This window comes from Chenopodium quinoa, unplaced genomic scaffold (assembly GCF_001683475.1).
Source record: "Chenopodium quinoa cultivar QQ74 unplaced genomic scaffold, ASM168347v1, whole genome shotgun sequence".
Taxonomy (NCBI): domain Eukaryota; kingdom Viridiplantae; phylum Streptophyta; class Magnoliopsida; order Caryophyllales; family Amaranthaceae; genus Chenopodium; species Chenopodium quinoa.
Genome location: NW_018742907.1, coordinates 1,412,776 through 1,426,736, shown reverse-complemented (window position 1 = coordinate 1,426,736; position 13,961 = coordinate 1,412,776). Strand labels below are relative to the sequence as shown.

At 34.6% G+C, this 13,961-nt stretch overlaps 2 protein-coding genes across 4 annotated transcripts; both read right to left on the bottom strand.

Annotated features, from left to right (window-relative positions):
- Window positions 1–2,422: 2,422 nt before the first annotated feature.
- Window positions 2,423–8,528, bottom strand: LOC110727584 (DEAD-box ATP-dependent RNA helicase 20-like). Of its 3 annotated transcripts, XM_021907159.1 has the most exons (10): window positions 8,205–8,524; window positions 7,387–8,069; window positions 7,118–7,297; window positions 6,873–7,034; window positions 6,616–6,770; window positions 5,482–5,574; window positions 5,279–5,364; window positions 4,961–5,187; window positions 4,004–4,237; window positions 2,423–3,148 (listed from the first exon to the last, which is right to left on the bottom strand). In XM_021907159.1, exons 1-10 carry the CDS (start codon window positions 8,267–8,269, stop codon window positions 3,057–3,059), a joined length of 1,977 nt encoding a protein of 658 aa, XP_021762851.1. In that variant the 5' UTR covers window positions 8,270–8,524; the 3' UTR covers window positions 2,423–3,056. The 3 variants fall into 3 exon arrangements, 1 of the variants encoding a protein (XP_021762851.1); XR_002512555.1 differs by lacking the exon at window positions 2,423–3,148 and having other exon boundaries at window positions 4,100–4,237; window positions 4,377–5,187; window positions 8,205–8,528; XR_002512556.1 differs by lacking the exon at window positions 2,423–3,148 and having other exon boundaries at window positions 4,146–4,237; window positions 4,383–5,187; window positions 8,205–8,528.
- Window positions 8,529–8,879: 351 nt separating this feature from the next.
- Window positions 8,880–11,594, bottom strand: LOC110727585 (U-box domain-containing protein 33-like). Its single transcript, XM_021907160.1, has 4 exons — window positions 11,048–11,594; window positions 10,211–10,329; window positions 9,539–9,657; window positions 8,880–9,427 (listed from the first exon to the last, which is right to left on the bottom strand). Exons 1-4 carry the CDS (start codon window positions 11,328–11,330, stop codon window positions 9,199–9,201), a joined length of 750 nt encoding a protein of 249 aa, XP_021762852.1. The 5' UTR covers window positions 11,331–11,594; the 3' UTR covers window positions 8,880–9,198.
- Window positions 11,595–13,961: the final 2,367 nt, after the last annotated feature.

Sequence of the window (13,961 nt, the reverse complement as noted above, 5' to 3'; positions counted from 1 at the left end):
GATAATACTATTAACTTTTTTTTCTTCCAATTTTGTTACTTTTGCAATAATGTTTAATTCAATTAAAAATAAAATCATTTTGTTAACACACATATATATACACTTTTTTTCCTACTCTTAAAAGTCGTATCAATAATAAAGCAGCACGCGCAAGTACTATTCTTAGAATTTTATTTTTTAAAATAAAACCTCATAGACCTTTTTTTTTTTTTTTTTTTAAAAAAAAAAAAATCAAGTCTAAGTGTCACTAATCTTGACATTGGTATAACTAGGTATAAAATTAAATTATATTATTTATTTTTGAATTTGTATTATGAGTATAATTTTTATAAAATTCATTACAATAACTCTTCATAAAATTTAATACTCTCTCTGTTTCATAATGTTAGTCTCATATACTATTTTGGGCGTTTCAAAAAGATCTATCCACATCGAATATGTTCCATTTTTAACTTAATTTTTTTTGGAATTAATTGTTTGTGGATTGATGACATGACTCTAAGTAAGGAAATCTCTATCTTGAATTATGCAATTATGACTTATGCTTTCCCAAAAAAAAAATCAAAAAAATTTAAATAAGGTAAATTAATTATAAATTATTTTGTGCTTTATTGTTAGATTCCAAATATTCTTTTTTTCTTATCTTATGTGATTGATTTCATATGGGACTAATATTATGAAACGGAGGGAGTAACAACTAACCGTGCATTGCACGGGACTTAAACTAGTTTTGTAATATAATAGAATTTAATCCCAAAACAATGTAGGTTGCCATATTATTAGTTTAGTATATTGTTGATGTTCGATTATAGAATTAAATTTCTAATGTGAAAGATACTACAGTATTAATTATTAATATTCACTTGAAAATTAACAATTTGTCCAAGAATACATGGGTAAACGAATTATGATATGAGGCAATATACTACTAATCTCTAAGTTAAAATGAAGATTGAAGACATCAATTGAACAAGTGTAGGTTGAAATTGGAAGGAAAAAACAAAATATAACAACTAAAGCACTTTCTACAAGTTTCATGGAAGGTTCAACCTCGTCTTTGATTATTCGAACATGGCTAATTCAAGTGGGGAAAATCTGGGATTTATGGATATTTGGGTAAAGGATGAATAGAATTGTTTTTTCATACGTTTTAGTCAATTAGTTTTACTCATGCTATAATTAGCGACCATATAGAAAATACTACTTATGCACAAATCTTACCAAATTAGTTTTAGTCTAGTGGTATGGTATAAAGAAGAATTTGTTTTTATAGGTCACGAGTTGTAAATCTTTCATTTATGAACACTTTGAGAAGAGATATAATTTTGTTACCCTTCCTTCACTTTTACGCATCTGGACTTTAGGCACCCTAAACAATAGACTCCTTCAAACCCAAACTAGTTTTACTACTTACACTATCGACTATATCATGAGAAAGAAAAACTTGTACAAAACATTACGTCCTATAGTAAACTTATTGATAAAAATAATGAGCAACTAAAATAAAATAAAAGTCAATAGAAGAGTAAGGAGGCATTGTACATTTTTCATATGACACTTGGAGTTGGGTGTCAAGATTCAAGTACTCATTTTAAAGTTACACTAGAAAATCGATTAAGAAAAGATTCAAAAGAAAGGGACAGCAAATAAAATTGTGGCCTCAAAACTCAAATGTTAATAGAAAGAATAATCAACTTTATGAACAAGTACTGCATTTATTTTCAACAGCAAATCACGATTCACTAGATTCCCATTTATGGGACTCACAACAAGTCAACAAAGTCAATACACATTTTCTCCAACAAAGTCAACTCATACAATACCAATTCAAGTTCGAGATCAGGATGATACATTCCCATCTTCTACGGAGTAGTTTATATTAGTAGCTTAGCCAGCTAAACCAGAATTAACTTTATTTATTTATTTATTTATTTTTTTCAGCACAGATAGAGCATAAACAAGTCATATACACGAAATTTGATCTCATGTTTTAATTGCCTTCCCAAAATTACTATTAGCTAATTAATATAATTGGCATCCATAAACAATGTTCAAACGTTTTATTTATCATTTACGTATCGCCCACATAGAACCAACCACATTACATTCGTTCAGCAGGATAAATTTCTAGAAAGCCTGTGTCAAAAACAAAAAAAACAAAAAAAAACAAAAAAAAAAAAAAATTCTAGAAAGCCATGCTTCCTTGTCCAAGCATTAGCAACATTTATGCTTTATTACTGTGTATTGGTTTCAGTTTTAAAGGTATGTTTGTTAAAACATTAACCAAATATAAGCTCCTGTACAGAAACAAAATGAAAAGACATGAACTAAAAGAGACCAAGGGACAACTCTCAGTACACAAGAAAGAAATTATGGGCAATCAATGTCTACCTACAAACAGCAACAGACACACGGCATAAAGTTTAACAAGTATTCGTAGTAGTAGTAGTAGCAGCAGCATAAGCTGGAAAAAATGGTGTTGGTGTGTTCATAGAATTGTTACAAATCGTGCATCAGATACACCATTAAACAGCTATAGCAAATCTCATTTCCCTAAGAAATGCACTACAGTCACCACCGATAGGATAGCCTGTGAGTTCAGAAATACATCGGAGCAAGCCCAATTAGTCAGCAAAAAACCAGTAACTTGGGATAGTGCGAAATAAACAAGTGTACGAGTATTACATTAAGCTCCTACAACAATTTGAAGTATCTAGCTACCTTCTACATCACCGGATGACCCAAAACTTTCTAACCGGAGAACATATATGGAATAGATATCAGTATAACAGCAATCACTTTGTGTTTTAACTAGGGTATATGATACACACCGAAGGTGCTGTCCATCATATTGGCATCCACTGATCCACCCAATGGAAAAACGAGTATCGGGCCTCTCATATTGTCTGTAAATTGTATATCCTTTCTCCAAGATAATCAAACTTCATCCAGTGCTTCAACCAACCGATGAACGTTGATCCAAATTTGAGGGCGAGTTGACTTGTGAGGTACGATGATTTAGGCAAAAAAATCTTACTCGTATTTTACTTGTTCCTCTACCATCTTCTGCCAACAGGAATAGTATTTGATCCAGATATCTGTGACCTGTTACCAAAACCTCCACGACCCCTTGAGCGGAAATTTCCACCTGAAACATGATTTATCACCAGCCATACATTAGCTACATAATGCTTTGCTAGCTTGTTTATCTTCAAAGGTGAATGGACAGCCATATCCTTCACAGTAATGATTCTTTGGATTACTTTTTTTTTTTTTTGAGGAAATTCTTTGGATTTTAGTTAGGCTTATCATTAATAGTAATGTAAGGGAGATAAACTTTAACTAACTAAATTTAGTAAGTAGCTTAATATGGTCTGCTATACATTTATTCTGTTTGTACTTCATATTAACTTTCCTTCCAGCCACCTCCATTAAAAAGTCACAAATTAGAACATGCAACCAGGGTAGTTTTAGCATTTTTCAAGCACATACATTTTGAATTAAAGCACTTAACATTATTATAGAAGCACATTGATAATAAATAAAACCACATAGATATAATAATCGAAAACAAATAATAACATAAAATACATAAACATCATTATAAAAGCACACATAACATTTAAAACACATTATTGTATAATAAAAGCACAATATAAAATGATATAAGTAAAATACATTGTTGTTTTACCCGGTTTGCATGTAGATCTACATACGACCCAGGTGTAGCTTCTACCAATTGTCAAAACGTATGTAATTCTTCCACGACACTTCCTTTCTTTCCTTAATTCCATTATGATACCAAACTCAAGGAAGTTATTTATTTACTAGGTTCCCTTTCTTTTCTGCCCACTTCCTACCAAATAAGCTAAAGCTTTATGAATACTTATTCTATCCAGTTTCAAATTACTGTATCATTTTTCACATACTTGAAAGGAGAGGCGTATAGCTTAGTGAAGGCCACCTCAAAATATTAGATGAAGATAGAAAGAAATGAAATTACCCCCAAAGTTGGAGCCACCTGAGTGGGCCATTGCAGACAAAGCTGGAGGGACAGCCTGCCCTGCTTCTCTCAAGATCTTCATGAGTTCCCTGGTAAACTTGGCATTTGATTGAGTGAAAAATGTGTAGGCCATTCCCTTGGCCCCCGCACGACCAGTTCTCCCTATCCTGTGAATGTAATCTTCAAGACTTGTTGGAAAATCATAATTTATCACACATTTTATGTCCTTCACATCTACAAGCAAGGCAAAGAAAGAGCAAATGTCAGATTAAAATATTATGAGAAGGCTAGAAAAATGCCCCTTATCCCTGCACCTACGTGATCTCATGGATCAAATTTAATGACAACACATTCATCATGAAAATGTGCCCACCTTTACCTAACAGGGATAAGGAGCAGCAGCATCAATGATTCAACACTCTCCTCAACTGAATAAACTTGTCACATAGTACCCGGCTGCCATGACAACCAGCTCTGTAACCGTGGATGGGCGGCAATGTCTACAACTAAGCTACTTAGACACTTGGTGAAAGGACCAAAGCCAACTCAGACAAATCTATAGAATAATAACTCGCTAATGTTGGCCTCCTATATAACTCGATTCCAAATTTGAAATACATACTAAAAATATTGGTCTGAATCCAAGAGACCAAGACGCATCCGATAATTAACTGGAGACCAACATCACCAACCAAGGGATTCTATTGAGACTGAAGTCTGACAACGCCTGCCTTTGGAAGCAAAAAAACTGCACTGCATGTCAAATGGCATAAGAGCAACCAAGAATCAGATAACAAGCCCTTGCAAGTAGCAGCATTGCAATCTTACCTCCCACCCAAACCACATATATTTGACAGGAACTGGATAGCAGCCGGCTAACAAGCCTAAATTTTCAAAACGATAGCTAGAACCTAGAAGAAGGAAACAATCAAGACTCCTAGCACTCAATCATCCTACCAAGACCACGTGCAGCAACATCAGTAGCAGTCATTACAGGACTTCTGCCACTTTTAAACTCTGACAGTACCCAATCCCTTTCAGACTGGTCTTTATCACCATGGATGGCCAAAGCAGGCCACCCATCCATTCTCAACTGTCTTGTGACCTGGTCACATCCTTTTTTTGTTTCCACAAATATAAGGATTTTGCTCCCATCCATTATTTCCTTGAGCAGTGCAATTAACCTGAAATTAAATGTCTGGAGTCAGGGGGGAAAAAGCAGAAAAACCCATAGGATATTAAGTTGATAGGGTTATTTGCAAAAAGCTATTGAACCTGTTGTACTTCTCTAAATCAGTCATGACTTCAATAACTTGTCGGATAGAATGATTAGCCTTCAGATCTTGAGATCCAATAACGACCTGACCACAGTATGAACGAAATGATACACAAAAACATATATCCAGAAACTTACACGCTCAGAGATAATTTAATACGTAGTATTATTTTACAAAATGGGATGTAATTTAAAAACAGACCTTGTAAGCATTACGTAGAAATTGCCTTGCCAGGGTTTCTACCTCCCGCGGCCATGTAGCGCTCCAATATAAAGTCTGTCTATCAGGCCGGATCTACATGTTGCAAAAGCATATAATATTAAGCACCTTACAGCTTGAAACAATAATTATTGCAAGTATGAAACTCTTCCGTAAACTCTTAAAGACCAAGCAACTTCAAGGAATACCCAGCAATTGCAGCATAAACAGCAGCATTACAGCTTAAAAAACCTAAGAAAATCTGGTAATAATAGATTATAAAAATACTAAGCATGAATTTTGCAATAAAACTGTAACAGAGAGCTCACACAGTAACGAAATATTAGAACTTCCACAGAGTGTTATAAAAGTTCTTTGCTTTGAGGCAAACTAAACAGCAGCCTAATCTACTTGTCACGTAATAACTAATAAGTGTAGCATGCTAATGGACAGCATACTCGTGATCAGAAGAAACCATTCAACCAAAATCAAAGACAATGACTTTAAGTATGATGACGAAAATGATCTGAAGGAACCAGATTGGTTCAACATTTGCCGTGTCTGAAGGATGAAATATATATGCCTTGCTACCAGTCAATATCAAGTGTTGCAAGAAAATTGGGGCAGAGAAGCTGGTGAATCCCATTACCTCCCACCCCCCCCCCCAAAAAAAAAAAAAAAAAAAAAAAAAAAAACCAAAGTGGCGGGGATTTGCTTCTCATGGTGCACCTAGCTGGGGATTTGGGGGAGGACCTTGGTGAGCTAACTGAAATAGGCCAGGTCAGGCCCAGCCTGGCCCATGATGTACCTTTCCATGCTAAGGGGTGAGCCTATACTCATGTCAAAGTGTCTGAGTATCAGACACCAGTAAGTGATGTGAAAGGAAGTAACCAGACATATAGGCAGTAGCACTGTACAAAAAGCAAAAGAATGCATAACAGAAAGTCTAATTCAGACAGCTTTTACTAAACAGATTTTGCCATTCAAAAAGGTTTTTCTTTACAAAATGACACAGCATAGCTACTGAAAAAGCAGTGTGACAATATTAAAAGATAATCCCTAGTATTACAACATTGGACAGCAGCACTCACAGGAGGCCAGTAATGGCAGACTAAAAAAGTTTATAAACTAACATACCTGGGAGACAATATTCCTGATCTGAGGTTCAAACCCCATATCTAACATACGATCAGCCTCATCCAACACCAAATATGTAACTCTTTTCAAGTTGGTGTGTTGAGCTTCCAGCATATCTATCAATCGACCAGGTGTAGCAATCACGATCTCAACACCTGACAAAAATGCAATCATATGCATCAACTTTTTGCATCACACTGTTTACTGAAGGGGATTCAAAATGTGACAACAAATATTCTATCAGAAGAGAAGTCTACCTCTTTTAAGATCTCGGATTTGTGGTCCTTTGGGAGCCCCTCCATAAATGCAAGTACTCCTAACATTAGCACGAGACCCAAATTTCAGAGCTTCCTCTTGTATTTGCACAGCCAATTCTCGAGTGGGAGCTAATACTAGTACAATTGGACCATCACCATATTCTGGAGAATGCTAAACAAATCAGTGAATCTAAAGCAAGCACAGATAACCTATCTTAGAGCCTGTATAGACAATATATACTGACCCAGTTTCGGCTGAGCAGTAACGTGAACAAGAGCAGGCAGCAAATAAGCCAAAGTCTTCCCAGAGCCAGTCTCAGCAATGCCAATCAAGTCTCTACCTTTCAAAGCCATAGGCCATCCTTGAGACTGAATCGGTGTAGGCTCGGTAAATCCCAATTTCGCAATGACATCAAGACAATAACCTACACAGCACACATTTGTGAATAACCCATCAATGACCACAACACAAACAAGAATTACATATTGTTCACAACATAGACAGGATTTTTACCAGGGAATCCAGCTTCAGGAAACCACCGAATAGGCCTAGGAACATCGGACCCTTCCACAGTAATATCACGCTTAGCTCGATACACCATCACCTCTTGCTCAGACATAGCTCTCACTGATGGACTCTCAATATAGAAATCCTTCTTAAACGGAACCATATTTCTAAACTCTTGTTTTGGAAGTGAAAGGAAATCCAAACTATCAGTACCTCGGCCTCTCCCCCCGCCTCGCCCACCACCAAACCCTCCTCCCCTACCCCCACTACTAAACCCTCTCCCGCCACCTCGATTCCCATCGAAACTTCTCCCTCCTCCACCTCCACCTCCACCTCCTCCTCTACCGCCACCTCTTCGTGAATCAAACCCTCTATCACCACCATTAGAATGATGATAATCACTTCTCCTCCCCCCTAAATCACTACTCCTACTCCCCCCACCAACACTACCTCTACCTCTAGGAGCTGGTCCTCTACTATCACGACCAACATCGAAGTTCCGGCTAGCCGGAGGCTCAAAAGGGGGGTACCCGGATCCCGGCAGATGGGGTCCACTAGAACCACCATAAGGTGGTACGTAGGGAGCTGAGCCGCTAGACCCAGAACCCACGTAAGGTGGTGGTGCATAGGGTGGTGGGGCCCCGCCCACCGGGCCACCCACATGGGCCGGCGGAGGCCCAATAAAATCACTGCATTCAATTTCAATTCAGAAGAAAAAAGCATAAATTCCACAAAATTTCTCAAAAATCAAACAAACAATTACAGTACAAACCACAGAGATCTTGATATAATTGAACAAAACTAGGAGAGAGATTGAGAGTTACCTGCGGCGTTCGCGGTAAGATGATGGGTCGCTGTAGCGGTTGTCGTAGTGATTGTTGTAACTCATGTTTCTGGGAATAGAATTTGAATTAGGGTTTATGGGAATTGAAGATGAGAGAGAAAAATACAGAAATTGATTTGGTATTGGGTTTTTCGGGAATCAAGAGAAAAGGGGGGTGTTTAAATCTATATTACTTCGTACTATAGAACAAAGGAGAAAGTAGGAAGACGAAATAGATGCAGAAAATATAAAAAGAGAAGAGGTTGCAGATATTTTGCGAATTGCGGTTTAGTGTGCGTATCTTATGCAATATGGAAATGGCCCCAAAGAGTCGGTTAAGTTGGTCCGGGGTCGATTAAGGGCATGATCGAAACTATCTTTTGATTCGCGGTTGATATTTTTTTTATAATATTTATGCATGCATGACACAAACTTTAATCGTAAATAAAAACAAAGTTCTCGAGTTATATTGTGATAAGATTACTTTGTTTTACATCGGGTATCAATTCTTTACACACTTTGCTATCCATAATTTGATATTATAAGTTCCCATATCTATGAGTCTATCAAAAGACAATGAGAAAATGTGTTTTGTTGAATTAAATTATTTAAGAAGTCCGGCGGCACCAATGAATTTTTAAATTGTTACATAATTGAACAAAATGATTGGGTTGACAATTTGGAGTAGCCACTAAAAGTTGTTAATATAGAACAATTCAATATGGGTTATGAACGTACAACATTAAAGTATATAATATTAGATAACACATATTTTGTGGCCAAATGTATTTACAGAAATAAGGAACTCAGGGTTAGCGAACTTCAAACAAAACAAAGTAAAATAAAATTATATATATACACCTAATTGCACCTAATTGCACCGCTTATAAAAAGGTATAAAAATTATGGTCATAATTAAGATCCATAACAAGTAAAATATCACTCAATTCTACTGACTAGTGAGCGTTATTCATACTTGTGATACCAGAAACTTTTTAGCTGAACTTAACCGACAAACATGTACATTCCTTATGGCTCTCTTCATATTTATGTCGAGATACTTTGGTTTGTTTATCATTTGAGGCTACGAAGGAAGATGATATGTGATGTATCTTTCCTCGATTATCCACGTTCTTGTTTCCAATATAAATAAGGGAAACTTTACAATAATCTGGGGCGCTTTTTTGGATTAAAGCTCCTTTACTTGACCCTTTTATCAATCGTCTGTAAAATGTTCATTCACATTATAAGAAACTTATCAATGGTTCCATCAAATAATTGTAGTAATAAGGAAAGACAAATAAAAGGAAATAAGAGCTTCGGTGATTAATGTACCTTGCAAGGTTTTGATGCTTCGTGCCCATAAAAAGAGAAGTCATGTTGAGAAGTGGAATAAGATTCAAAATTGCCTTTGTTGTTTCACTTGACTCGATAAGTATGGTATCCACATCAACCTGAAATATTATGACGATTTATGACATTACAATGTGAAATTCTTATATTTATTTGTATATGTATTTTCCAGATAAGTAAAATACTACACTTGATTAAACTACAAGCATTACACATACCCGAGTTTACTTTACATGAGAGGCTAAATAGAACAATCAATACTCAATAAGATATTCAAAAAGTCATTCTCTCCTTTTTGTAACCCTATTTTAGCATTTAGCCCATAAAACCAAATACTACTAACATAATCATATAATAATTAATGTAAGTGAAACCATTTCTTTACGAATTTTAAGATGTAATGTTCGATCCGATTAATCTTTGTACAATATCTATTGCCTTAATTAGATTGCTAGCTATGATGATAACCCATAACCATTTGGGTTAATTAACTCCCCCCACCACATATTGCTATATAAATTATATTTATTTACCATTCAAAATCAAATGATTTATGCTTTCTTATCACTATTTTTTTTTTTTACATAAGAATTCTTCTCAAGTTGGTGGCAACATAATTAATAAAACGTAGGAAAATTATTTTGTAAAATGTACCTTGTTGTCAAGACAAAGGCGAATGTACTTGTTCAATAAATTCTTCCTCTTGTTGTGCTCTTCAGTTGCAAAAATCTTGGTTTGCTCGGGACTCAATTGACCAACCCACAACCTTCCAACTGAAAACGGCATCGTTTCACCAACTAGTTAGCTAGACGCAATTCAGCTGTTATTTTTGTCACAAATTGACATATTCCCACATCTTCTTCGATCATTCAACATGATATATCATTAGTTCATTATCCCTCTTCATTTTTACCTTTTCTTTTCCCTCTTTAATCTAAAAATGACAACAAAATTATTTTTAATCATCTAAAATTATCTTTAGAAATAATAAAAGCATTAGTTTTATGCAAAATCAACAAAGAAGATATGTAACACATCTATGTACCCTTTATTTTAACAAAAAAAACTCAAAATTCATGTCGCCACATCTAGTTGTTATGCAAACTTATCGTATACATAATAAAAGTATGATCCAACTATTTAAACACTCCTCCACATACACCACTCAAAGATAAGGACCAAAAAAAAATTTAGATCATCGGATGCACTAAAATGATGACCTATATATACGATATACTTCATTACTTTGTAAAGTAAGGCGAGTATCACATCCCCCAATTTTATGGTTACAAAATATGTTATAGTCTTCTTCTTTCTATTCAGTGCACAGAACGTCTAATATGTTACTAGCCTAATTAAACTAAACCAACAGGTCATGCAAGTCAATTACTCGTACTCATCATATATACTACATAAATATAAATAAAATTAGTTAGCTGATAATATAAAAAATTTAATTTATTTTTTTTGCAAGATAAAAAACTTAATTACCAGGGGTTGAAATAGGATGAGACACATGGATGAGGTTAACACGAGCTCCAGTCACAACAACATGAGCAAGAACCCATTTAAGTACATGTACATCATCTTTACCAACTGCAACATAAACATCTTCATTTTTATCATTTTCTTTGCTTCCACAATTTACTCCTTTTAACTCATCATCAGTTTCCTCTTCAATCTCTACAATCTCAGGCACGACCTTACTCTCCTTGTTACATGAAGGCTGGAATTCTAGTGTTTCAACTTCATCATAATATGCTTCTTTTTCCATTATATATATCTATATAGTTCTTTTTTGTTCCTAGGTATATTTCCACTAGAAATAATAAAAGAAAAATTCTTGTCTAGTTACTTGGTGGATTTGTAAATTTAATAAAGATGCAATAATTTATGATGATTGATGAATAAGGGAGAGGACGTGGTAGAGGAAAGTTGGGAAAGTTTAATGTGTTAGAGGCCACATATTGTTCCTAGGATGTAGACATGCATATTATAAGTCATGCGAGACATCAATTAGGAGAGAAATTCTCAAAAAAGGCATGTGCTTCAACTTCTATTTGCGTATAATTTGTCCATTGTATTAAAATAAGGTAGGTTTTAACTACTAGTTTGGAATATGTCTCATTTTTTAGTTCATAACTTCATGATTCATGTTTAGGATTATAATTATATGTATTACTCCCCTTTTTTTTTTTTTAATAATATGTATTACTCCCCTTTTTTTTTTTAATAATATGTATTACTCCCTCAGTTAGTCTAAATTTAATTTTAAACAGTCATTGTAGCTATAAAAATCAAGAAAAAAAGAGAAATGGGGACTATACATGTTACTATTTTTGTTTGAAAAAATAAGTAGATAGAGTAAGGGATCTATAATTAAATTAAATATTACTAAAATAATAACCATGGATGTCATCACTGTCCATGTGTCTCTCTCTTATTAAATTTTTTTCCGCCTAAATACAATGATGATTTATTTTTATTTTTTTCTTATTTGAGTTACCCTATTTAACATTGCATTGAAAATTATAAAGCTTCTACAATACGAATACCACTTATCATCTTATTCTAGGGAATTGAAACAATTTTGAGTGTCACAATAATAAATTACCTCCTACTCCCATTTTTCCCACTATTGTTTCATCTTCCCTTGGATAACAAAGATTTCCATTCTCTCGATCATCTCCTTAAATTTTACTTTGTACTTCAAACTTGCTCCATTTATTCAATTCTTAGCCTTTAAAAAAAAATAAAAAATAAAATAAAAATCATTTTCCACTTAATGTATAATTCATTTCGTATTTTAAATAATTGTGCATCGCACGGAACTAACCTAGTTTATTAATATAATTGGATAGAATTATTAATATAATTGGGTTCTACGAAGTGGAGTTATAGATGATGGGGACTATACAAGTCACTCCTTAATAGTCTTACTACTTACTCTGTAAATGAGGCCTGGCGCAGCTGTTTGCAAGGAGTAGATTACCGATTAATCATAACTTTGTCATTCTTTTCTAACTATTCGGTTACACTCTCATATTGGATAGTCCACCTTTTTCTTGCCTATTTAATTTGAGTATTCGGCACGATCAAATGAGAAAATTCAAGTTTATTTTCAAGGGGCAATTTATAATTAAATGGCATATTTTTTCATTGTTTATAGGTATTCATTAGCAGTTTTACCCTAAAATCGCTAACTAAAATTCACATTTTTATCCTAAAATATTACAGTTTTGCCTCTTGATTTTTTTCCAATAAGATAAACCAAGACTCCCTCCAATCAAAGTGTAAATACTTGTAATTTTTTTTTTTTTTTTTTCAAGGGAGGTGGAGTGAATTTGAACATATGGAAAAATGGAATGACTTTAAGACTATAGTATAGGATAGAAAGCAGCTTGTGTATCGTCCACATACTGTGGTAGATAACAAGTATACTGTCAGAATTGAATCTTTATGTGACCATCATTTTGATACATCAATAGTGGAGGGGGTGGTGGGGGTGGATAATGACTTCCATTTGCTAGTAAGAGGGCCAAGGTTTTTGTTCTAAGCAAACCTGTTGGATCGTGGCCAAGTACGAGTCATGACATATCCGTAGGTTTTATGTTGTGGCATCTTGAATTGTATCTTAGGGTGTGTTTATCTTTCAAATTAGGCTACTAATTGGTTGTTGGTGTAGTGGCGATTAGGACTACACTTGGTAGAGAGGACCGCGTGTTCGATCCCCCGCAACAACAATTGGGAGGGGACTAGAACCTAACCACCCAGTGTTGATCCCCGAATCCGGATTAGCCCAAATGGTGAACCGGGTGGAACACTAAAAAAAAAGGTTATGCTCTCCTCACCTTATTTAAGATGATCTAGTCTAAATTTTTTAAGTTTTGGTTTGGACAAATCTGAATTTTTCTGATTTGATCTGATATGTTAATTGTCTGATTTTAATAAACTTTGACCTTAATTGTACACCTAGGTGTCTTCTTCTTGAATCTTTGGAAGAGTGTTGTTTTATAGACTTTCTACTCTAGTAAATACTCTAGGAGAAAACGCGGCATATTAATACATAATCCCACAAGACTCACAAAGTCTTTGCACATCTAACACAGCAATAAACATACCCTTCCAATTTCAAACATTTTAGGTTGGGATTTATTACTAGGATTCCCCTACTTTCACGTTGAAGCGAGTTTGTAGAAAATGCTCGATAATTGTCCGGTTGTTCCCATTTGATTTTTGTTTTCAAATCTGATACCTTGACACTGAAGTATTTTTTTTTTTTTTGAAGTATTTTTTAGCACTATTTAACATGCATATTCATTTGACAATTGTGCTACGAATTATACTACTTATTATGAAAAAAATACTACGTATTACGATTGTTGACTACGTTAGACTGTTAGAG

Excerpts from the sequence above, each read along its gene's own strand:
- LOC110727584 (XM_021907159.1), bottom strand. The coding sequence starts at position 8,269 with ATGAGTTACAACAATCACTACGACAACCGCTACAGCGACCCATCATCT. Across the intron at positions 5,575-6,615 it reads TCAGGAATATTGTCTCCCAG|ATCCGGCCTGATAGACAGAC; the intron begins GTATGTTAGTTT and ends TGCAACATGTAG. Across the intron at positions 3,149-4,003 it reads AGGTGGCTCCAACTTTGGGG|GTGGAAATTTCCGCTCAAGG; the intron begins GTAATTTCATTT and ends ATCATGTTTCAG.
- LOC110727585 (XM_021907160.1), bottom strand. The coding sequence starts at position 11,330 with ATGGAAAAAGAAGCATATTATGATGAAGTTGAAACACTAGAATTCCAG. Across the intron at positions 10,330-11,047 it reads TCATCCTATTTCAACCCCTG|TTGGAAGGTTGTGGGTTGGT; the intron begins GTAATTAAGTTT and ends TGCCGTTTTCAG. Across the intron at positions 9,658-10,210 it reads GCCTTTGTCTTGACAACAAG|GTTGATGTGGATACCATACT; the intron begins GTACATTTTACA and ends ATAATATTTCAG.